We start from the raw sequence: 25,728 nt of genomic DNA on the forward strand, positions 1-25,728 counted from the left end.
GGTCAACTATTTTCAACATATATATATATTATTACTCAATGCTCAGAAAGATCTAATTCATCTGAAAAAAGAGAAATAAATCAGCTGTAATGGTTCGTGGCATCAGATCTTCTTTTTTTTAATAGACAAAGCTTATTTTGTGAATGATCTTGAAAGTCGTTTACATCATGACTTTGGTATTTTATTATTAGTAAAATACCACAAAAGGAAGTGAAAATGCTGACCCTAGAGCCAAGCATACTTGTCAAGAAAAATTCTCTTTAACAGATGAACCTTAACCTTCCGTAAGTAGTAATTTACTCTTAACAAGTTTTTATAAGTTAGTGCTTTTGCACTAATTTATTCTGTATGGATGTTTGAAATGATTTTTTTTTTTTGTATGATTATATTTGACGTTACTTGACTGCTTTGGAAGAGATTTATTAAGAGTACTTTGGTCAATAGAATAAGTGTTAAAAAGTAACCTCTAATTTCTGACCTTTCAAGATTACTATATTATGGACATAATATAGACAAAATTTGGACCTATTCTTCCTAAAACTTGACACTGTTTGGATGCCAAGGGGGCACATTAACTCACCAGAATGTTTGTAACTCTGCTTGATTGCAACGTTTATTGGCGATTCCGCGATTGTATCGTTTTCATCACTAACAAATTCAATATCCTACCGTAATTCATTGGCTCAAGTTATTATCCGGCCCCTTTTTGGGGCTGGAGAATTTTCTGCCTGGTAAATTTTTGTCAATACTTTGTACAGGCTAATTAGGTTAGATCCTGTATTTGATATTGTCTCTATCTATCATGGTCCTGTTCAGTCCAATATACCCTATAGACCTTATAGTAGCCTACTGAAGTTTTAGATCAGCTAGCCTACTTTTTACTGGGCTATTTTGGAAAGCGGTTATGGAAGGAAAATCCAACTTTCCGAAGGGAATCAGCTGCTAAAATTACTGAAGGCTGCATAGCCTAGTTACTAGGCCATGTTAACCCTCCTCTGATCATTATGTCTGAAATTGCCTACTTGAGTGACTAATTTTCATTTTCTATTCTCTGGTTTGGTTTTTTAAATGCAATTGTTGTTGTTTTGCTTAGATTAATAATTTTTCTTAATTTTAAGCCTTTTCAATATTTTTTTTTTCTAAATTTAGGAATTGTTTGTAGATCTTTGAAATCTGATAATTTTGAATTGATCAATTTTTGAAACTGAAAATTGGCTACTAGGGGTTAAACTGAGTTTGATGGGTTTCCATCAAAATTGAAATATATCCTATTATAAGGGTAACAGAGTAGGTCAGTTAGTATAGCCTATGCTATAGACAGGAGATAATACACAATATGTCCTTGGATTTAGAGGAAAGAATAGCTCAAATACACCTTTGATAGCAGTAATCAACCTCTTATATATATAACAAGAGTTCCATTATTATGCTAGATGCAAGCTTTATAACATTTCAGTCCAAAAAAAAATTAGCATGACCAAGTAAGATTAGGAATTGAGGAAAACTTGACCAGAAATAAATTTATTATTTACAAAGAAATTACTGCCCTTTTGACAATTGAAATTTTAAAACTATTTGTTATTAACTACTGTTTTTATCTCTTAATACTTAAATTGACTCTACTGATGTGATTTTTCAAATGGAAATTAGAAAATAATCAGAATTTTCCTGACATTTTAAGATGCTGCTAATTTATTCTTTTTGGAAATCTGCACAGACTGTTGCATTAAAAAATATAGCTTATAAAAGTAACAGAAATGCAATGGTCAAAGAAATACAATGGCCATGTGCTCTGCCTATTCAATGCTCCTTAAAAATTAGGCAAATATAAGCAATTTTGTATAATCTAAAAGAAACTTCATTTTGGGCTAACTGTTGTGTTCAATGGGTCCCATTACAGTGCTCTCTGTTCAAGATGCTGTCTAAATTTTGGTATAGATAATCAAATTGTTAAAATTCCTATTAGATTAAGTTTTTAGAAGTCCTGCACGGGTACATTGGTTATGATCTCAGCTTGGTAATGGGGGAACCTGAGTTTGAACCCAGCTGCAGCAACACACTACTGAGCTGACACAATAACCTTAATAGTCAAGAAGGGTTGTTAATAGCCTATGATAAAATACCTCAGTGAAATTTGTAGAAGAAAGAGCAGAAAAGGTTGGTTGGCAATCACCATAGACAGTAAAAATATTAATTCAGGTAATAGGATTTAGGTATTAGTGTTTCAATAAATTTATCTAATAATTAATTTAGGTAAATCATCAATTTAGATAATACAATTTATTGATACTGATTGCTCTAACTAAGATTAGAGTATTGGCAGCCACATTAAAGATAAAGGCAGGCCTGGTTCTGAAGCATGGCTAAACATCAAATCCAAAGACACAAAATGTATTGAGGTTATCAAAATAGCATGTGCAATACTTTTGGAACAGCTGTGGGGATAGAACTTAAGCTTTCAAGTACTGTTGGAGGAAGGAAGTAGAGAGGATTGGGCAGTAGTAATTCAAATTTAGTTTTTATAGGAGCAGTTGAAAGGGCTAACTAATTTTTCCTCCAATTCATTCATAAATGACATTTTTGTACTTAAGTTCTAATGAGACTTACAATTTATGGGCATTTAAGTAGCAAGATAGATCAGAAGACACTATGTACTACTAGGCAAGTACCTTGCAAAATGCATCTTTGCAGAGCAATTTACTTTGTCTGAATTGTCATAGTTATCTAATGCTTTAGAGTTTGGGCTCTTCTAAAGGAATCATGTTAATGAAATAAAAGTATTACCCAAAAATTCCTTATGATCTGCTGATACCCATATTGTGGTTGCATTTCTGACAATGAAAGTTACCTGCATGTAAAACTTGCTAAGTTATCTTAAGTTTTTTCATACAGAAAAAAGAAGGCAACTGATTTTCTAATATTTGTCTTTTGGCTGTTTCAAAATTATGGATTTTTTATGGCAGTATTACATTTTGGTAAGTGTTGCAACATTGAACTGTAAAAATACATGGCTAATCCAGTCATTGGAAATAAAGTTTATAAAACCATTGCTAAACCTTGAAAGGCTAAAAGAAAATATGAAAAGTCAACTACAAAATTTTACTCAACTAGAAATGAACTTGTGACCCCTAGAGTTTATGCCAAGAAACCAGTGTGGCTTTGTGCTCTGTTAATCTCAAAGAACTCTGTTCTGGACTTGTTAGAAGTACTAGCGGAAGAAATGGCTGAAAATAGAATCTAAATAAGAAAGAATATATCCAAACATACCTATGAGCTCTCAAAATGAGTTCAAGCAGAGTCTGTGAGATCTTATTAAATACATTGTTATCTTTAGTGGCAAATGAATCAAAAAACTGTTTTCAAAATAAAAATGATGTTTAGTCCCTAAATACAGAATAGTATGATTGATGAATACTTTCCTCTGTCCCAACACTGGGGCTCCAATGACTAGCACTCCAAATTACTGACTTCTGTGTTCTTTTATGGTGTCTTTATTTAAAGGCACTTGATTTCTTGAATATCATAAAGGAAAATATCCTGATATTCATGCTGCAAAATAAAAAGTTGATAATTTTTTACTCTAAAAGACTGGAACAGTATCATTAGAACAAATCAGAACCAAAAGGTAACCTTATTACAATGTTTACTTGTGGGTTTATCAATTTGGCACCTAACTTGTTCAATTAAGAATCAGATTTTAAAGTCTCATATTTTTTTGTATCTCCTAAGACTTCTCTATTTATCTTTCCAATTATTAATGATAATATTGTCTCAAGCTACTGTATTGTGTTTATTCTTTGTGGCAGAATACACTCTATAGTGGGAGTTAGAGGAATGTAACATGTTTTCTATAAATAAATATTCACTCTGCAAAGTTACTTTAAATTTTCTTGGGTTTTCTTATTTAATTGTGCTCACATTTTGAGTCCAGTAAAATGAGCTCTTTGTTGTAAACTAACCAAACAAATGATTTTAGCATTGCAATGCATGGGCCTAAGATATCTCAGAGTCCTAAGCATTTGGATAATAAAGGTGCTATCAATATAATGTACAATATCAACATGTAAAGCTGCAGTTAGGAAAAAAAAATCAGAACTCTTGCATGCTATCCTTCAAATTGACTCTACCTCTATGGTAAACAACTAGGGGAAAAGGTTTATGCCTGTATACAATTTACTTGTCTTGTTGAAGCTTTTAACAGAAGGCAGTTGTAAGTTGAGTTCCTTTTGGCTTGGTGTAACCTGAAGGAAAGATTTGTTTCCCAAAAGAGAACTATCAGAACCAGTTAGGTTTTTATGCTTGAATTGGAGCAACCAACTGTGTGGACAAACAAGTATTTTGAGCCAAACATTGTCTGGCCCACTCTCTGAGTAAACTGATTATTTACATAAATACATTAAGTACATTGTAAGATAATGGCATAGTGGGCAAAGCCTGATATATACTTTATAATTCTTTTAGTCACAAATCCCAAAATTTTAGGGATAGGGCTGTTGTGTAAAAACTGGTATATCAAATTGGATATTGCCTGCCACATAAAAAAGACATTTTTAATATTTGTCTCTCAGCTATATAATATTGATATCAAGTCTATAAATTCTTTCAGATTAGTAAGTCTTAACTCTAAGGAATTTGTCCTGAGTTGAAGCCAATCTTTAAGTTGTTGGGATTTATGTTCTAGATTTCAATATTGGAACAATATTTCATATTACTATAAAACTTTTAATTTTGTCTTGAGGTTAAGTTTGGGTTTGTCAGTGATAGAACTCTGCCCTCGTGTCTACAGACTGGAGCTTGCTCCATAGTGTTAAAAAGCAAGTGTGATAACTAATTCAGAGTCTAGATTTCCTTTCAAATGCTCATGTTGTCTTAACTTATATATTTGGATCTCATTTGGAACTCCAGTTCCAAAAATTGTAGGGAGGTATATGGACTAACAACAAGTCCTTTCACCTCTTTGACTTCTTCTCCAGAAAAACTAGCTACTGGAAGTGCTATTCTCCTCTAGTCTGCAAACAATGGATATATACAATTATGAACAATAATACACTGTTATTGATTGTGGGAAGTGCAAGTACCTGAGCTACCTGTCCCCAGCAGTTTAAGGCACTAGGCTGGCCGGTACCAATACAGCTCTTCCTACTCATTCCCGCTCTCTTCTGCACAATCAAAAACTATGGATAAATTGCGTCCCTTTAAAAATAGACTTCTTCAAGCTTTAATCTTTATTAAACAATATTTCTCTTCTATAAGGTATCAATTGCTGCCTTCAATATCTTATGATCAATTTCCCATGGCAGGTTAGAATCCAGGATAGCTGTATAAGTATTTGGAATCTTAGCCAAGGAGCAGAAATGCTTAAGAGCAACAGTCTCCTCACTCTGAGCCTGGCAATCAAATAAAATATGCTGGATTGTTTCCTCTGCTGAAAAGTAGATTCGACATAAAGGGGAATGATGTAGCTTCCAATTAAATAACAAGCTATTTAGAAGTAGGGCACCTGATTTCAGCTTGTAATATAGCACTGTATTTAATCTTGTATGAAATGGAGATAACATTAATTTACTGTGATTAACTTTGGATCTTTGCCTGATAATATCTCGTGAATTGAGGTCAGAGGAAGGACTAGGAAATAACATGGAAGCCTTTGCTGCTAGAGAATCAGCCATATCATTATATTTGATGCCTTTATGACTAGGAACATGTTGAAAATAAACTTCATTTTCTTTGATCTTAAGATTAAGAAGCTGTCTTCTAATATTATATAAATCTTTGTCATTAGCAATTCTATTAATATTTTGGATCAGTAGTAATGCTGATGTAGAGTCGGAGAGACAGAGTATATTTTCAGATTCCATGTTATAATTTATAAGTGCATCCAAGGCCAGGCGGATGGCACATAATTCAGCAGACAAGATAGAAGATCCCAATGGGAGAGGAGAATAAATGTTCAAATTCAGGGATGGGATACATGCTCCTGCTCCAGCTCTTTCCCTCTGGACAGATCCATCTGTATATATTTTTCTATAGTTGGGGTAAGCCTTTGAGATGTGTTCAGCCAAAATAGTCTGGATCTTGTAATTAGGAATCAAATCTATACTAATAGAGATAAGTTCTACTTGACAGCTTGGAGGACTCATTTTCCATGGGGGGGGGGACTCAGTAAAAGGATATGCATAAAGCAAATGTTGATTCCAGTTTGGGACCTCCAGTTGAAACTGATTCCATGATGAATGGGCATTGGGACAGGCTGACTTCTCAGCAAAGGTATGTGCATATACAGCATGCTTGGCTCCATAAGCCTGGATTTGCGAGAAATATTTTATCCTTAGACTAGATGTTCTTTCACTTAGGGACACCAACCCCGACAGTATTCTTAACTTTGACAGAGGAGTATGTTTATGCACACCCAAAGCTATTCAAATAGCAGAATTTTGTAAAGATTCAAGGATTTTGAATGAGGGTGGAGGATGAGCTGAAAAAATTTGAATCCCATATTCTATATTTGAACAAATATATAATTTGTAAAAATCCAAAATAATTTTTGGGTGACATCCCCACTTACTTCCAGCAAGTCTTTTTAGAATACAAAGTCTCCGAATAATCAGAGATTTCAAAGAATTAATATGTTCATGCCACTGCATTTTAGAATCCATTAATAAACCAAGTAACTTCACTGAAATGCAATATGGGATCTCCCTTGAGAAAATTGTCAGTGGATTAGGAGGATCTAGAGTACCATTAGTAAATATAATAGCTTTAGTTTTACTGATTGAGATTGGGAAGCCAAATGCTAAAGAGAATCTCTCAACTAAACTTATATCCTGTTGAATAAGGCTTTGAAGAAGGCTAATAATCAAAAATGATCAAATCATCTGCATAAATAGTCCAGGACTTTTAGCTCAAAAAAGGGTCGAACCCGGACAAAATTGCAATATAAACGAAAATGGTACCAAAATGATCAGAAAAAAATTCTGTACAACATACTAAAAGTCCCCATAAATCCGAGTGGGGCGAGTACCCGAAAAACAGGGGAAAATGGGAAAAATGCCGAACATGCCCAGAAAATAGTTTAAATTGAGTTTTCTGGGGTTTTCACATACGCTGATTACGAAATTGACATCTAAAATTCAGTATAGAAAAAGAGTACTACGGAAAACGGGGGAACAGGGGAAAGAGGGGAGAAAAGAGAAGAATACAGGGTAGGGGTAGAAAGCGGTTTGAAAGATATTTTCTGGGGTATTCCTATCTGGTGATTACGAAATTGAGAAATAAAATGATATAAAAAAATCGATTAACATAAAACGGGGAAATGGGGGGGGGGAGGGGAAAAGGGAAATATACAGGGTAGGGGTAGAAAGCATGTGGAAATGTGTTTTCTGGGGTTTTTCTATCTGCTGATCATGAAACTGACCCCTAAAATGAAGGAAAGAAAACGAGAACCATGAAAACCGAACAAAACTGGAGGAAACAACGGAAAAGGGGAAGGGAGGCCTTCCCCTTTGTTGCCCGCACCTCAGACTCTTTTGAGTGTTGTGAGATGCAACTGTAAGACAGGCTGTGAGAACTCGCGATGCAGCTGCAAGAAAAATGGATTAGCGTGTACGTTCGCGTGCGGAGAATGTCAGGGTATCAACTGTTTGAACAGGGACAACAAGATTGTCGAAGACGAGGAGCTCGACTAGTGATATCAATGCTATGTTTTTCAAGTCAACTATACTGCCTTCGAAAGTGCAAATTTTACATATAATAGCCATTTTATATATAACTGCCAAGCGGTTGTTTTCTTTATGTTTAGTAATTCAAATGGTTGTAAGAAATGTCTGTGATTCAAGAAAGTACAAGTTTGATACTTAAGCGAGTTATTTTGTCCATAGGCCTACTTATTAGCCATTAGCAGCTGGCTCAGGAGTCAGGCCTCCCTTCCCTTTTTCCGTTGTTTCCTCCAGTTTTGTTCGGTTTTCATGGTTCTCGTTTTCTTTCCTTCATTTTAGGGGTCAGTTTCGTGATCAGCAGATAGAAAAACCCCAGAAAACACATTTCCACATGCTTTCTACCCCTACCCTGTATATTTCCCTTTTCCCCTTCCCCCCCCCCCTCATTTCCCCGTTTTATGTTAATCGATTTTTTTATATCATTTTATTTCTCAATTTCGTAATCACCAGATAGGAATACCCCAGAAAATATCTTTCAAACCGCTGTTTACCCCTACCCTGTATTCTTCTCTGTTCTCCCCTCTTTCCCCTGTTCCCCCGTTTTCCGTATTACTCTTTTTCTATACTGAATTTTAGATGTCAATTTCGTAATCAGCGTATGTGAAAACCCCAGAAAACTCACTTTAAACTATTTTCTGGGCATGTTCGGCATTTTTCCCATTTTCCCCCGCATTTCCCCCTTTTCCCCTGTTTTTCGGGTACTCGCCCCACTCGGATTTATGGGGACTTTTAGTATGTTGTACAGAATTTTTTTCTGATCATTTTGGTACCATTTTCGTTTATATTGCAATTTTGTCCGGGTCAAACCCTAAAAGTCCTGGACTAAAAGGCCAAATGAGGCATGAGATACTTGAAATTCAGAAACATACAAGTTGAATAGAAGAGGGCTCCTTGCCTTGGCCCTGCTGTGCGTTGCTATGGCCGAGTTTGAACTCTGGGTCCCGTAGAAGCTGTATCCAGGAATTTTTTTGTGGGAGGGAGAGGGTTACAAAAGGATTTTTTGGGGGGAGGAGTTATGATTTTTTTTTTAGAAAAACACAAATTTTTTTTACATTTATTTTTTATGTTTTTATGAGTCGGACAAACATTTTGGGGAGGGGTAGTTCACAACCACCTACACCCCCTGTATACAGCCCTGGTCACGTTTTACAAGCTGAGGTCAAACCCACTAAGCCAACACAGGACTGAATGGATGCAACTTGATGGTTGTATTATTTTGAATTGCCTACGGTTTACTTTGTCATTTATTTTCAGGATTGCTGTAAGCTTGTTTTTAATGCTGCACGCAGGCTTGATGAAATTGGAATGATACGTTTTGACAAAGATGCAAAAACTTTAAACTCAACTGTTTTAGGACGTATTGCCAGTGATGTCTTCATTAGGTATGATACAGTCGAAGTATTTAATGGCATGATAAACCCCAGCTTGGATGAAGGAGAAATCCTGAATATTATGGCAAATGCACAGGAATTTGAACATCTAAAGGTACTTCTGTTATTTAAATATGCCATGGTGATAGGTAAATGTTCTAGACTGTTGGAACCATCAAGGTTGACCATCCTTTGTAACCATCAGGGGTGTACCTCCACTGTATTGGAACCCTCTAATTACCAGAGAAAAGTGTCACTAGACGATAAAAAAAGAAGAGAAACACCAATAAAGTAATTACCCATTACATTGCTGACCGCTATTGAATTTTGTTAATTAAGAACGTCCTAGGAAAGTCACAATATCAAAACCAATAGAAGTTTTCCTCTGTCAAAGATGTTTTTGGCTTTCCTCTGTTAAACCCTGACCGGATCTGGCGACATGGGGGGGGGGGTTGGGAGGGGGAAACCTAAAATCTTGGAAAACACTTAGAGTGGAGGGATCGGGATGAAACTTGATGGGAAAAATAAGCAAAAGTCCTAGATACACGATTGAGATAACCGGAACGGATCCGCTCTCTTTGGGGTAGTTGAGGGGGGAGTTAATTCTGAAAAATTAGAAAAAATGAGGTAATTTTAACTACGAACGGGTGATCGGATCTCAATGAAATTTTATGTTTAGAAGGATATCGTATCTCAAAGCTCTTATTTTAAATCCCGACCGGATCTGGTGACAAATGGGGGAGTTTGGGGTGGGGGAACCTAAAATCATGGAACATGCTTAGATTGGAGGGATCGGATGAAACTTGGTGGGGAAAATAAGTAGAAGTCTTCGATACTGTATTTGCATAATTGGAATGGATCTGCTCAATTGGGGGTGGGGGGGGGTTAATTCTAAAAAATTGGAAAAAATGACGTATTTTTAACTTATGAAGGAGTGATCGGATCTTCATGAAACTTCATATTTAGAAGGACCTCGTACTCAGATCTCTTGTTTTAAATCTCAACCAGATCTAGCGTCATTTGGGGGGGGGTGGAAATCTTAGAAAATACTTAAAGCGGAGAGATCAGGATGAAACTGGATGGGAAGAATAAAAACCTGTCTAAGATACATGACTGACATAACCGGACCTGATCTGCTCTCTTTGGTGGAGTTTGGGGGGGGGGGGTAATTTTGAAAATTGAGGTATTTGTAACTTACGAAAAGGTGACCAGATCTTAATGAAATTTGATATTTAGAAGAATCGTGTGCTTTAAAGCTCTAATTTTAAATTTCAACCGATTCTGTGACATTGGGGGAGTTGGAGGGGAAAACCGGACTTCTTGGGAAACATGAAAATTGTGGTATTTTTATCTTGCGAATAGGTGATCGGATCTTAATGAAATTTGATATTTAGAAGGAATTCATGTCTCAGAGCTCTTATTTCAACTCCTGACCAGATCTTTTGCCATTGGGGGGAGTTGGCGGGGGAAATCTTGGAGAATACTTGGAGTGGAGGAATCGGGATGAAGCTTGGTGGATAGAATAAGCAAATGTCCTTGATACTTGATTGGGGGAGTTGGGGGGAGGGGTTCAGTGATTTGGTGGGTTTGGTGCTTCTGGACGTGCTAGGACGATGAAAATTGGTAGGCGTGTCAAGAAGTTGCACAAATTGACTTGATAGTCATTTTCCCAGATTCGACCATCTGGGGGACTAAAGGGAGAGGAAAAATTAGAAAAAATTAGGTATTTATAGCTTACGAGTGGGTTATCGGATCTTAATGAATTTTAATATTTAGAAGGACATCGTGACTCAGAGCTCTTATTTTAAATCCTGACCGGCATTAAGCCTCTGACTTTCCTTTTAAATCAATTTATTTATTCTTAGGATTTTGTTAGAGCTCATACCATATGAGCTCTTGGCTCTTACCTCTTCTTGTCTCGTCACAAGTGCCGTATGAGCTCTTAACTCTTGTTTAATGTCAAATTTTTTCTCGAAAGGTAATGTGATGCCTTTCAATGCTTCTGGGTACCCCCACATGGTATCAGATCAAAATTTCAAGATAACAATTAATCAGAATGGTCCAAAAAATTTGCCTCCGGTGATGACTATGTATGATGGTTGAGCCCAAAGAGATCCAATTTAAAGCTTTCTATGTATTTAAGTATAATAAATGCGTGAGGTAAAGACCATGCTGTTTACCCTCTTCTGGATTAACTTACTAAAAAAAAAAAGAAAAAAAAAGAAACATCGGAATATTTCGCTTACAGAATTTGCAATGGTGCATAAGCGTAAATATTGTTAGTATTGACAAAAATTATAAAAAAAAATAACAGTAACATCAAATATTTGCGATCCCGTAACTGACCGCTTTAACCAAATTGAACTCAATACCGGAGCTTACATCTAGCTCAAGCTTCTGTGGAATTTAGGAGGATTTGTAGCATAAACATAACGTCTTCCAGCAGTGATGGATCCACCGGGAGCCCTTTCCCTAGGCCTTGGGTGCAGATTTTTGTAAATTTTTTTTATTTGTCATCTATGGAGTACCAAGAGCGTGACCCTTCCCCTCCCCCTTCCGTCAGCTAGGAAATGGTATAATTTTATGACATTTTTATTGTATTTATAATGATCTGTCAAGCAAAACAAACTGAAAAAAAAATTAAGACACTAGCTCTACTTCCTTCTAAAATATGGGACTTGCGGTTTTGTTATTTTTATGCCTTATGGTGGATGAATCGTATCTCTGTTGTGGCTTCCAATCTAAGTGTATAGTTTTTTAACAACTGATTCTAAGATGGTTAGTTTGTTGAAAATAATATATCTTGTTTGTGCCTGAAGTTGACGAAGACCTTTAATGTGCTGAAAAGATGCCCTGTTAAAAGGTATTCTGTTGGAGCTACTATAGACGAACCGACATGTTTCATATGTCTCTGATTATAATTTTGTTCAGATGTAATTTTACCTAGATTCTTTCTTCAAATACCGGAGATATGCAGTCGGTGGGCTAAAGTTCCAGTGGTGCTTGAACTTAGAGATCCCTCTAATGGCGGGTATTCTAATGAAGGATGCCCAGAAGTTGCTATGGGCTACACGCTACGGAAGAGAATGCCAACGCTTAAGGTCACTCTAATTGAGGATGCCCAGTGGTCGCTATTGGCTGCACATTACGGAATCTGGGGACCTTTTGGTCAAATTATCTAATTTGTTTTTTGTTACCCCCCCCCCCCCAAAAAAAAAAAAAGAGTACTGCAGCGTGCTTTGTTCACTAAGCAATTCAGTGGGGATGAAGTTTATGTTAAGAAGTCTAGTGTTAACGGAAAAAAACAACATTTAAGTGTTGCAGATAACACTAAATAGTCAACGTAATGCTTAGAGAAGCGTTCGACAGCCGCTGTTACATGAGGCACCATTTCAATTTTCACTTAAAGGATGTTTAATAAACCATATTTAATGATCTCTTATCCCGTAGGTACGTGATGATGGAAAGAATGAATTGGACTACCACAATACTAACGATTGTAGATTTTTAGTGAATGGTGACCCAAAAAATGTTCACAGAAAAGTGAACATCCTTATGAAGGTTTGTTTTTGCTTATGTATTTCTCTGTCTTAACCAAAAATAGCCAGAAGTTGCTGATGCACCAAAACATGATTAATTTTATCGTTTTTCTTAACGCGTTCAGAAAGAAACTTTCTAAGCGTAATCCCAATGGAAAGCATCCCATGCAAGGTGTAACTTACCAGGAAAAAATTCACTGATTGACAACAAAAATATCTTTCTTGATGCATTATCCCTCTCTCTCTCCAGAGAACCTTCCAAGGGACGTTCCTAGATAAAAGAACCTAGGTAATTATATTCCGTAAGTGAGGCTGTGAAAGTCACTGTGATAAAAAAAACTAATGAAAGAATCAAAATTAAAAGATGAATAAAGGTCAATGAAAGCCAAAATTAAAAGAATTAAAACCAAATACCTACCAACCATAAATCGAATCAATCAACAATATCTGCGATTTGCTCCCATCGACGGATACTAGCGAACAACTGGCAAATAAAAGAAAAAAAAAATATTCGCTCAAAACAGACGAACCGGCAATTAATTTAGTTCGAGAACTACGTCAGTTGATTTTGAATTTCAATAATCGCATTCCTTGCAGATACCCTTTGAGATCTAAATGGCTGATGACGTGTTTGATTATTTGAACGTGAACGTGGTTCAGGGTTTATTTCAGAGATTACGAAGGTATTGGTTTCTCTTTTGAGAAAGCGGAAATATGAGTCATTTATTTTTTAAATCACTGGTATGTGTTCAAAGGTAAGCTCAAAGACCCAAGAACTAAAAATTCCTTGTGGGAGATATTGACATCATACCAGCATAAAGAGGAGCAAGGTTTATTAATGGACAATAAAATGTAAGCAATGCATCGGATATATTTTTTAAAAAGCGATTTATTAAAGGGAAATCAGGGTTGTGAATTAATAATGGAAAAATATATGGTTTTTATACAACACGAGCGATCACGAAGGCAACATTGTTAGCTATGTTTTTCATGTGTTAAGTGGTTCAATTGTCGGTTTTATCAATTAATCCACAGAGATAACGGAAATGACGAAGTTTCGTCAAAGCTCCTAACTTCAGAGACCTTACCATGGGGTTGCTAAATTAATTTTTAAGGTGAATATTTCATGACGTTATCATTTGCTGAGTTGGGAGTCTATTCAGGTGTTTGCCTTTGGTCATAGTTGTAATTTGTAGTTATTTTGAAAAGAAATTGGTGTCAAAATATGAGGATTCTTCGGTCCTTTTTTTCGTGTTTGTGTTTGCCATCAATTATGCTCCCCTTTATATTTTTCCTTTTCCATATAAATTATTCTTTAAACTGGTCTTTTTAGTTTTTATAATTGTTGTGCAATGTCTCGAAGCTTCTGCAATCATACGTCTGTCACTCCAGGCTCCGGATATTTTTCTTGAGCCATTAGTATTTTTACATCTATAAAACAAAACCCATACGCATGTAGACAATGATCTGCGTAGTGGAGGTACCGATCTCATGATTCTCTGCCTTTGGCCAGGACTACTATGTGTAGTTGGGGGCAAGCCATTCGACGCTTCCCGTGTTTTTACCCAAAAATTTCTCCAGGTACCAATTTGGAAGTGGTCGACCAAGGCCGTATCCAAGAGTGAGGGTTTTGACCCCACCTCCCGAAAGTTTTATCTGAATCGTAAAAACTTAACAAAAAAGAATATAAACAAATTTTTGAGGCCTTTTTTAAAGTTTTCTTTGTAACCCTCCTCCCTCCAAATGGTTATTATGACCACTCCAGTCTGTAACAGAATTCAAGAAAAGAGTGCCAAATTTCTGTCCAACATTTTTCTTAAAAACAAAAATTAAACTTCCATCAGGCATAAGTGGTTGGAGTAAAAGGATCGACGGAAACATTAAATTCTGACAATTGTACCCTGGTCAATCTCTTAGCGACTTTGATTTCAGTCCCCCTCAAAAATGTGATGGTTAAATAGTTTCTGAGAACAGAGATGTCCATTCTACCGTCCTCAGTGTAGGAAGAAGAATAAACAAGAGCTAAGAGCTCATATGCCCTTTTTGACGGGGTTGAAATAGCCAAGAGCTCATTTGGTATGAGCTCTAGCAAAATTTTAAGAATCAATAGATTGCTTTAAAAGGAAAATCAGAGGCTTTCCTTAAAAGGAAAAACAGAGGCAGAATTTAAAATTAGAGCCTGAGTCACGAGGTCCTTCTAAATATGAAAATCAATAAAGATCCGATCACCCACTCGTAAGTTAAAAATACCTCAATTTTTCTAATTTTTCTTCTCCCTTCAGGCCCCCAGATGGTCGAATCGGGAAAAACGACTTTATCAAGTCAATTTGTGCAGCTTCCTGACACGTCAACCAATTTTATCGTCCTAGCACATCCAGAAGTAACAAACTCGCTAAAGCACCCTATCCCCTAACTCCCCCAAAGAGAGTAGATCCAGTCCGGTTACGTCAATCGCGAATCTACGACATTTATAAGCGTTTTCCGAGATTTTCGGTTTCCCCGTCCAACTCCCCCCAATGTCAACCGATCTGGTCGGGATTTGAAATATGAGATCTGAGGAAAATCAGAGGCTTAATGCCGGTCGGAGCCAATTTCTTCTTTAATTTGGGCTGGTCCCTGATATGCCTGCCAAATTTCGTCGTCCTGGCTTACCTGGAAGTGCCTAAAGTAGGAAAACCGGGAGAGACAGACAGACCGACCGACCGACAGAATTTGCGATAGCTACATGTCACTTGGAAGATACCAAGTGCCATAAAAAGTAAAGATGAAAATTTTCAGGATAATATATAAGACAGCCGTCAAAGTGAAAACGAAATTGAAATTTAAATAAAAATTTGCATTTAAAGGTTATTAATTGCTAATAAAGACTGTACAAGAATAGTCAATGATGACACATGTACCAAGACCCAGTGTAGCTCTTCTCGAGAAAACACTTGCATTTATGTGGATTTATTGGATGTCTTATGTCCCTGAGGCCTGTGTCTATGGAATGAAGTTTCATGGCTCAATTCAACGAGACGTCTTATTTCGCGCAGAAATATTCGTTTTACCAGGATCTGTGAAATACTGCACAGTCAGTTGACTAGAATCGGTTACCGATTCGAAGCAGGGATCTAGAACGACAGAAACTATGTGTACCCAGGTTGTCTGAATCGCGTATCTATATTACTATAAAAACAGCTTGGGTGTTTTTTTGGGTGAATTGAATTTTTGAGAGTTTCTGGGGGTTAATTCAGTCCATAATTTTCTACAAGAATATAAGACGTTGGGCCAAATTGACTCACGATTGACTGACCAAATTAAGGTGAATTTACAGACGAGCACATAAACACAATAATACTTCACACAACCGAGAAAAATTATCACTTTACCAAAAAAGGAAAAAAGCTATTTTCTCTGGATTTCACTAGCTATTGTAAATTAAATTCATTTTTATTTAGAATTGATAAAAGAAATTGTTCAGTTTGTGAATTTAGTGATGGAGAGACTTGGTATCATTTTTTGGGGGGTTCAAGACTTATGAAAAGAACAACATTGAGATGCACGTCAAATCACAAAAGTTTTTGCTTCTCCTTTGGTTCTCATATTAAAGTTCTCTTATATATTAAAAAAGTTAATTTGTTTTAATATAAATCAATTTTATTTTACATACCAATAGCGGCAGAGTGAAATATTGGTTCTCATCTGTTGCGCATCGAGTTTGGAGGACAATAAACAGCCCTTTTCTTTGTGAGAAAGTTTGATTCCCATTTTCGTATCAAATTTAGTAGAAAACTGAACATTTTTAATTCTGTAGGATCGGAAAAAAAATTCTAGAACGTATAACTGGTTTACATGAATGAACTAGTGAAAAAGGAAAAGGTTTTTCGCTGGTTCTGGAAATACCGATTTTAGTAAGTTCTAAGTTATAATAAGAACTGAACACAAGTAGGGAAGAATAATAAAGGCATGTACAAACCATTAGCTGATTTTTGCATGTTCAACAGCATCCACAGAATTTGCTCTAATTGTTGGGTCTCATTTATCATCGGTGGTAAATTATTCAAATGAGGAGAGAGAAACAGAAGAAAGGAAGAACACCAGTGCCACTGCAGACCTAGAAAAGTTTCAGTGCGTTTCGAGGATTATTTAGCTGCCTGAAACTTCAAAAGTGAAGAAAATCATCTTGTTGTTTGTCGTAAGATAAGAATCACTAAATTTTTTTAGGGCAAAATTTTTTTCGCAAAGTTTTATTTTGCAATAAATAAAATTTATTTATCTGGCATATTTTCAACTTATTTTTCAATCTTCAAAAAATCAATTTTTTAAGGAAATTTGGTGGATAGGTAGAGCTGAAGCTTAGATGTGTAAGGATAATGGAAATGTAGAATTAGGTTGAAGGGTTAAAACCACAGGAATTCAGAAAAATAGCATGCCAAAAACTTGCATAGGAAAAAAATTGATTCCTTTGTTAGACAACACTCCAAATTCTGTCAAAGAAAAACAACGAATGCAATAGGGTTCGAATCTTGATACTTGATACAATGACAGTTTTTTTTAGCATAATAATAGGTTAATTGAAAAGATTGTCTAAGAATGTCTAGTGGCGGTTGTAGTCTTCCTTGCACCCGGGTCAGAATTATAATCTTAACCCATTCAAATTGCTCCTTTAAAGTAATGATCTGTTCTTGTTTATTTATTTATTTTATCACTTCTTTACATGTCTTTTATCTCTAATCGATTAACGTCCTTTTTCTTTTCTAGGCTAAACAGTAGCTGAGCAGTAAATTGCAGTAAAAACTAACTGTGTAAGCCTGTACACTGTTGCCGTCTTTTTGTGTGATAGCCTTAATTTTCACAGAGAAAGGCGTCGCAACAGACCAGGCTTCTTGTAATGTTAAAGTTAAAATAAAAATCAAGGGCTTTCAACCTTAAATTCGTTTCATTCTCTGTAAAATTCTAGTTTATGCCTTTTTTCTTCTTTTTCACATTTTAAAAGAAATAGAGCCCTTAACATTTTTTAACTAATTATATTTTTTTGCTCATCCTTTGCTAAACGAATTTACTGCTCATCCCAGCTCTTCTGCTCTTCGTGAAGTCTACCCAACCAAGAAATTGCATCCTGAGTCATCCCGAGTCAAGAAAATAAATTGAAAAATTTAAATATACTGATTTTGCTGATTTAAAATATATAAGTTTTATCTTTTATGTATTTATTATTGTTTTAAAAAGTAGAGTTGGAACAAAGAGTCAAACTTTAGCGTAAAGAGCGGGGTGTTGAGGAGGGAACCGCCCTTTTAATATACGGAATAATTTCTGTTCATTTTAAGTTTTAATGTCACTCCTTACTTGCTGTTAAAAAAACTTGTTTTTTATATATTTGTAATTACTTAAGGAACCCTGATTAAAAGGTTGAAGCTCATGTAGTAATTAACGTGTATATACCTACAAATTATAACAAGAACAATCTGATCCACGATTTGGGTCTGTCTGCAAGCTTTTAGTCAGGTTTCTTAAAAAAGTGGGCTAAGAAGGATAACTTCATATACTGAGCTAATTTCCTCAACTTTAACTTAAATCATGTTGTTGCTTCGTTTGTCAGTCACAAGATCAAAGTTTTTAAAGAAGGATTCTACTCGGACCTCCTTCCTATCTTTACTTACTTTTACTCATCCCCACCTATTACTCAAAATGTAGAATCAAGTTGGTTTTCCTACCGAAGCTTTTAATTTCAAGACTGTTCTTTATTACTACAGCTCCAGCAAGCAGTACAGGAAAATCAATCCTCTTAAGATTTTTATAGCTATCTGTAGAATCTATTGCACTGTCCATGATTTGGCACTTTTTCAGTATCAGGTGGTGTTGTTGAGGTAACAGATATTTTAAATAATTCTCCATGTTTGACTATGAAAAAGAACCCAGCATCAAAAACTACCCCAATCAATGCTTAAAATCAATTGTGTAAGACTGTTATCGCAACTAAGTACAATTGGTCACGACTTTCAAATCAGATAGGCAGCTGAATATAATACGAGGTAATAAGATGGCCACCGCAAATGTATGACAAGAAAATCTTTTTCAAGAAAACCGAAAAGTTTTACTACCCTTTTTAATTGACCAATAAAATTGGTGGGCAACTAGGCAGCCTCCCTGCCAAATTTTGTTTTCCAAAATACTGCGATAAATTTTTTGAGACAGCCATTTTCTTCATCCTAGTTGAAAGGCCAAAAACTATGCCCTTGAGTATAACATGACCCGCCCCCTCCACAGCCCCTGGGTAAAGGTGTTTAAGTTATAAAATGTATCGATTGTTTACCAATAGTAGTTGCTATTAAGATGCATGTATAAATTTTCAGGGGGGAGGGGGAATTTTCTGCTGGAGGTTTTTCTATGGAGTTGAAGTTTCCAGGGAGTGAACTTGTCAGGGGAAATTATAGACTGTGGAAATTTGCCAGAATTCTCATACAAAATTCTTGTTATATGTATTGCTTTCTTTTTCCCGTCTCAATCCTAAGCGTTGAGTGGTTAAGAGTAATTGTTTGGGGTAAATTTTAACCAAGATTGAATTATATAGAAGATATTTCTATGGTAAGCGGGGTTCCGTCCGTGGAGGTGGGATCAGATTTCCTGGAATTATTTAAAAATAACCAAAACTCGATAAAAAAAAACAAGTTTTTTTTCTATTGAAAGTAAGGAGCAACATTAAAACTCAAAACAAGCAGTAATAATTACTAACATGATGGGGGTTGCCCTTTCCTCAGGAAATCCATCTGTACGCTACAGTTTGAATTGTGTCCCAATTCTTTAAGAATGATTCCTGAAACACAAAAACATTAATTAGAACAAAATGGCTTTTTTAAAAGTACTGAAAAACTTTAGTGTAAAGACCGAGGTTTTGAGGAGGGGGCAACCCCCTTCATTAACGCAATAATTTCTGTTAGTTTTAAGTTTTAATGCTGCTCCTTACTTTCAGTTTTTGTGAAGAACAAAATTGTATTTATTTAATTTTTACCATAAAATACACTTCATTTTAAACAAATCGTACTTAAAAATGAGTTTATTTGCCCTTAATTTAGGGACCTGGCTGTTTCTTAATGGCTAAGGACGGCTAAAAATCTTTATTTTTTACTTTAAATATACTTTACTGTAAATAAATCATACTTACAAATAAGTTTATAGGCCTTTAACTAATGGGCCTGGCTATCTCGTATTAGCTAAGGACTGCTAAAAAATTGTTATTTCTACCAGAAAAAACACTTCAATTGTACAATTGTAGTTACAAATAAGTTTATAGGCCCGTAATTTAGGGGTCTTTCTATATAGTAATAGCCAAGGACATCTAAGTTTTTTTATTTCTTTCATAAAATATACTTTTCATAAAATATACTTTATAGGTTTCAAGCTCCTGTTTTCAAAAATGTGGAACTTTTGAAAGAAAATCACGGATGCGTGTTTAGTTTTTTTTTTTTGGTTTGTTTGTTTTCCCCAGGGGTAATCGTGTTCACCCAGTGGTCTTAGAATATTAGAAGAGGGCTCATTCGAGCGAAAGTTAAACGTTCTAGTACCCTGTTCAAGTGAGCAAATGAACTGAAGGGCGACTAGCCCATCTCCCCGCTACTGTTTTCCCAAAATCGTCCTATAAAACTTTGAGATAGCCATTTTGTTCATCGTTGTTGAAAGACCTAATAGCTGATTCTTTGGGTATAACATGAACTCCTCCTCCGTACAGCCCTAAGGGAAGGTATTTAAGTCATAATATTTACCTATTGTTTACGCATAGTATTTGTTATTAAGATACATGCACACATTTTCCGGTGGAGAGGGGACGAATTGTCTGCTGGGGGTTTTTCCGAAGGGGAATATGCCATAGGAAGGTAAGTTTCCAGGGAGTGACTTGTCAAGAGAATTTGCCAGAATTCTTATACAAAATTCTTTTTATACGTCTTGCTTTCTCTTTTCCGTCTCAATTTTACGCGAGGAGTGGTTAAAAGCAACTGTCCAGGGTAAATTTTCACTGGGATTGAATTATCTAGAGGGTACTTCCATGGTAAGGGGGGTCCTCCGTGGAGATGGGGTCATATTTTCTGAAAATATTTTAAAAAATGATCAATAATATAGGGAAAAGACAAGTTTATTTCAACTGACAGTAAGAAGTAACATTAAAAATTAAACAAATCGAAATTCTTCTCTATGTGAAGGAGGTTGCCACCTCAAAACCTCTCTTTACCCGTAAGTTTGAGTTTTTTTTGCAATTCTTTAAGAAGTACTCCTGAAATACTAGGGTCGTTTAATTAGAGCAGCAAGACGACTTTTTCAAAGAACTAAAAAACTTTAGCGTAAAGAGCATGGTGTCGAGGAAGGGACAATCCCCTTCATATAGCTATTAATTTCTGTTCGTTTTAATTTTCAATGTTGCTCCTTACTTTCAGTTGAAAAAAACTTGTTTTTTTTCATTTGATTTTTACCATAAAATGCACTTCATTTTAAACAAATAGTTTGGCTATCCTATAAAAAATCGTAAATTAAAGTTTAGATTTAAAAAAAGCCTAGTTTTTAAATCATAATTATGATGCGTTTTATTCATTGTTTAAGCCTTTTTTATATTTTCATTTCCCTTTAAAACTGTTAGTTTATTTTAAGAAATGTCTTGGTTTTTTAAAAGTAAATAATGGTGAGATAATGATAACTTCAGACTCCCCTGCTACTCAACCTAAATTCGTCTTTCAATTTCCATCACATCTTTATTATAGCATTTTTGTCTATTGCTATTTTTCACACCTTGTTTAACCCAAAAAAATAATATGCAACCAAATGAATAAATTAGTTTTATCCTAAACAATACAGATTTAAATAATAAATCTTATTAAGCATATGAAATTACAAATTTTAGATTTTTTTTTCATGTTTATAATGGTCTAATAATTCCTGATGAGGTGAGAAAACGCTCCTTGTTTGTTTTTGTAATTATATTTTATTGTCTGTTTTTCAAACAGAAAAAATGATTTTTCAGAATAGGGTAGGTGTCATAAGACTACTATTGCCCCAAGGCTAACTAAATTAGCAGCAAACAAGTTTCATCTTCCTCAAAGAGACAATTTTCCATATTTGAACTGTTTTGCATTACTTTTCTATTCTAAGCTCGACAGCTAGTTTAAAGATTTTGTCGAAAAACAAATCTCATTGTAGATAATTTTGTCACTTTGTTATACTTTATTATAAAAATTGTTTTAGTAATAGTATCAGTTTTTCTAATTGTGTTGCGAGAGCAACACTTTGGTTTTGTCCCGTTTTTTTTTTTCCTATGCCGTCTATCTCAGCTTATTCCTGGAAACTGGTAAGGGTCTAAACTGTGCGGTTTTTACGGAAAGTGTGGACCTCAGGCCGGATTGATGAATATGACATTGCATTTTGGAAAGCTCCGTAGAACTCTTGCCTGGGGCCAGAAAGGATGGTTTTTGCTTGTCCTCTAGCCAGAGCCTATGGTGTGCGGAGTGAAGTGGAGTTGTATAGCCTATGTCAGAAAGGAGTATCTGAAATTGTGCAGCCAAGCTTTTGTTTCATCAAATCATGTTTCTGCTTTCGAGTGGAAAGCTCCGTTCTAGCAGGCAAGCAGACAGGCACCAATTTCAAATTGAAGATGGACTAAAATCTATAAGTGTTAAATATATGCGGCAGTTCCCCGGCCCCACAGCCAATATATCTTCTTTGAGTGATAAATAGAAAAATTTACAGAAACAAAAAAGTGCGATTTTCCCACGGGTCCGAAAGTGCTGCCATCTATTGTATCTACCCATTTCTGTTCGTGATTTCAGCTGACTTTACCATTCTTTTTTTTCTACTTGGGATTGCAATAGAGAAATGGTATCAGATATACCTTTTAAACTTTAAAAGTTTTCTCATTGCTAATGAAATTAGAGCTTACCCTTTGCTCCTTTTTAAGTGGTGGTGTTCGAAAGTTCGCCTCCGGCAAAAAAGTCAACTTTTGAACTAAGACAGATGGAATTTTTTTTTCAACGGCAATAGATAGGCCTTGATGAGCTGATCAAAGTTTATGTCATCCATTTTTTGGTACAAAAATTCCTTCATGAGATACATCAGTTTGAAAGTTTCAAGGGGTTGACAACTTCAGTGGTAAGGTACACACTTAAACCAAAAATAGGCCGATACCAATTGTGAGATATGTAGGGGACTTTCAAGCAACAGTCGACTATTAGCTTATAATCATCTATGGCAATGAGGGGTTCTCAACTTTTGCTGATTGGTGTACCTATTATTTGTTTCTGGTGTAATTGATGGTAAGAACAACTTGGTTCCCGATTGTAAGACATGTAGGGGAGTTGTAAGTAATAATCAGCTGTTACGCTACAATGATCTTCAGAGACGAGGGGTTTGCAACTTTTATTAGTTGGTGTACCCATTATTTGTTCCCAGTAAACTTGATGTATATCATGGGAGAGGGACTTGTAAATAAGAATCGGTTGCTAGAGGAGGCTCATGAAGGGCTACAAATTTGTACAAATTGGTACACATCTATGGTCTTTTGATCCTGAAAAGTTACAGATAGCTTTATAATACCAAGATTATATAAGATAATGTTCCAAGTTTCCATCGGTCACGATGTCTACGATTGAAAAGGATAAAGTTCAACCGGCTGCAAAGTGACATTTAGGGGCCTAGTAAGTATTAATCGGCTGTTAGGTTACAATTCTCTTCAACGATGAGGGTTTTGCGACTTTTGCCTGTTGGTGTATCCGTTATTTGTTTCCGGTTGAACCTGATGTCTATCACGGAAGAGGGACTTGTAAGTAAGAATCGGTTCACTTTAGGCTAGAAATTAGTGGAAATTGGTGCACATTGTATTCGATCCCTGTAAATCTACCAGTTTGAAAGTTTCAAAGGGTTGAAAACTTCAGTAGCAAGGTATACACAGAAAACAAAAATAAGCCGATACCAATTGTGAGACATGTAGGAGACATGTAAGCAACAGTCGGCTGTTAGCTCATAATTATCTTCGGCAATGAGAGATTTGTCACTTTTGCTAGTTGGTGTACCTATTATTTGTTTCCGGTGTATTTGATGGTTAAGCCAATTTGGTTTAGGGAACCTGTAAGTAATAATCGGCTGTTAGGCTACAATCATCTTCAGTGAAGAGGGGTTTGTAACTTTTGCTAGTTGGTGTAGCCTACCCATACTCACTGTAACCCAGAATTAAGTGTTTACACAACAGGTACAAACGATAACGTAAAACAATGAGGTAGTTTCGTAATAATTAGTGTCACTTATGGTATTTTAATCCTGAAAAGTTACGGATAACTTTATAATACCAACTAGATTATATAAGATATTGTTCCAAGTTTTCGTCCGTCACGATGTCTGCGATTGAAAAGGATAAAGTTCAACTGGCTGCAAAGTCAATTTAGTCCCTTCTTTCGATATTCTTTTGATATTGTTGTTTTTTCAACGCTGAGGAATAGCCTTTGATCATGTGATTACTGATCGCGTTCTTCTTTGAACATAACGTTTTAAAAGCTTCGATAGGCTGACAACTTCAGGGTTTAACCGATAGCAAAGAAACAAAACCAAAGTGTTGCTCTCGCAACACTTTATTCGGCGAAGCCGAAGAAAGGTTGCCGCAACTCTTCACGTTGCTCAGGCAACGTAGGTCTAGTTTCTTCTTTTCTTTGGTATGATTTACGAAAAAGTTGGATGTATTATTTTTTACTCTTTTCTGTTTATTTGCTATTAAAATTTGAAAATAAATAATCAGGGGGGCCATGAGTTATATTTTTTTATGAAAAGGGGCGGTTGGAGAAGTAAGTTTGGGAAGGACTATGTTAGTTAAAGAACAAACGCGGCACAGATGGGTCTATTTTTTGGAGAAATACCTCCATCATCCTTGATCAAGGTTAAGGCAAAACGAAAAGACTACTTTTAAAAAATAAGTATTTTGATGGAACTTGTATGATGTTGATTTTTTTTTTAGCTAGATAGCGTTGCTTATGGTTCTCATTTTCTCTTACCGTTTCCTCTTTTGGTCACAGAGAAATTCTCTTTGACGTCAATTTTTAGGTTTTATTCATGTAATATGGTATAGGAAAATATTATTATGTAATAGGGTATAGAATTTTTCATCTTCCAGAACTGGGTGTTCTTATTTCTTCTTCGACTTCTTTATTTTTCCTATTTCTATTTCTTCTATTCCTTATTTCTATTTCCTATTTAAGAAATAAGGGTTATTCCTCATTTCAACAAGGGAAATACTTTTCGACAAGGAATCATAGGGCAGCAATTTTTTGGGATGGATAGTAGCTGTTTTTGCCCTATGCACTGGATGGGGTCAAAGGATCGATAGGTTTTAAATGTTGGGATCGATCAGGGAGTGGCGTCTTCTCTTGTTGCTTGAGTTTTTTTTTATTATTGTATAAACTTAATGAAGTGAATTCTTTTGTTTATTTGTTTTAAATTTTGTGTTATTTAGCCCCTCTACTATGGGCCATGGAACCTATAGTGCTATTGTAAATATTTGTTGTAATAAAGAAAGGAACTGAACTACAAATATTATCTTTTGTGCTTATTACGAAATTTAATATAAAATAACAGTGAAATTTTGCTCTTATTAGATTTAAAATATTATTTTTTAAGGGGCACATTATAATATTATTTCATTTTGCTTTGTTGACAAAGTTTGGTTGTTTGATAGTGGTTTTATCAACCAAAATATTTTCAGCTCTGTGAGAAAAGGGTAGAGCATACTTGTCCACCCCCTCCCTATATTTTATGTAATAAATTTTGCCCCACCTAGGTTTTTGATAATAAATTTTACTTCCCCCCCCCCTTCGATTTGCATGAATTGACACCCTAGCTACTCACAAGAGATTTTTGAACCTCTTACTACAGTGAGTAAATAATTTGGAAATTTGGCTTGTTTTACTTAGACTCTCAACACTTTTCACTTTCTTTCTGTTTTTAATACCTATTTTTTTTTTTTCTGGCAAAAAATGCGAAATTCCACATTTTTGTAGATAGGAGATTGAAACTTCTAGAATAAGGTTCTAAAATCAGCATTAAAATGTTATTCTTTTGATGTAACTATTGGTATCAAAATTTCATTTTTTAGAGTTTTGG

General features: G+C 35.5%; 2 protein-coding genes across 2 annotated transcripts in view; one reads left to right on the plus strand and one right to left on the minus strand.

The window, feature by feature from the left end:
* Window positions 1–607: 607 nt before the first annotated feature.
* Window positions 608–17,815, plus strand: LOC136038656 (uncharacterized). The gene is made up of 4 exons (XM_065721910.1): window positions 608–731; window positions 8,970–9,200; window positions 12,536–12,646; window positions 17,368–17,815. The coding sequence occupies exons 2-4, from the start codon at window positions 9,021–9,023 to the stop codon at window positions 17,377–17,379; spliced, it is 303 nt and encodes a 100-aa protein (XP_065577982.1). The 5' UTR covers window positions 608–731; window positions 8,970–9,020; the 3' UTR covers window positions 17,380–17,815.
* A 1,454-nt stretch (window positions 17,816–19,269) lies between these two features.
* The window catches only part of LOC136038657 (uncharacterized), a 36,518-nt gene continuing 30,059 nt past the window's right edge, over window positions 19,270–25,728 (minus strand). Inside the window, exon 4 of the mRNA XM_065721913.1 lies at window positions 19,270–19,420. Coding sequence (XP_065577985.1) covers window positions 19,408–19,420 — 13 coding nt within the window. The 3' untranslated portion in view covers window positions 19,270–19,407. The remainder of the gene's footprint in view (window positions 19,421–25,728) is intronic.

Source organism: Artemia franciscana, chromosome 18 (genome assembly GCF_032884065.1).
Source record: "Artemia franciscana chromosome 18, ASM3288406v1, whole genome shotgun sequence".
Lineage (NCBI taxonomy): Eukaryota > Metazoa > Arthropoda > Branchiopoda > Anostraca > Artemiidae > Artemia > Artemia franciscana.

Coding starts and splice junctions, on each gene's coding strand:
- LOC136038656 (XM_065721910.1), top strand. CDS start 9,021: ATGATACGTTTTGACAAAGATGCAAAAACTTTAAACTCAACTGTTTTA. Junction 9,201..12,535: donor AGGAATTTGAACATCTAAAG/GTACTTCTGTTA, acceptor CTTATCCCGTAG/GTACGTGATGATGGAAAGAA.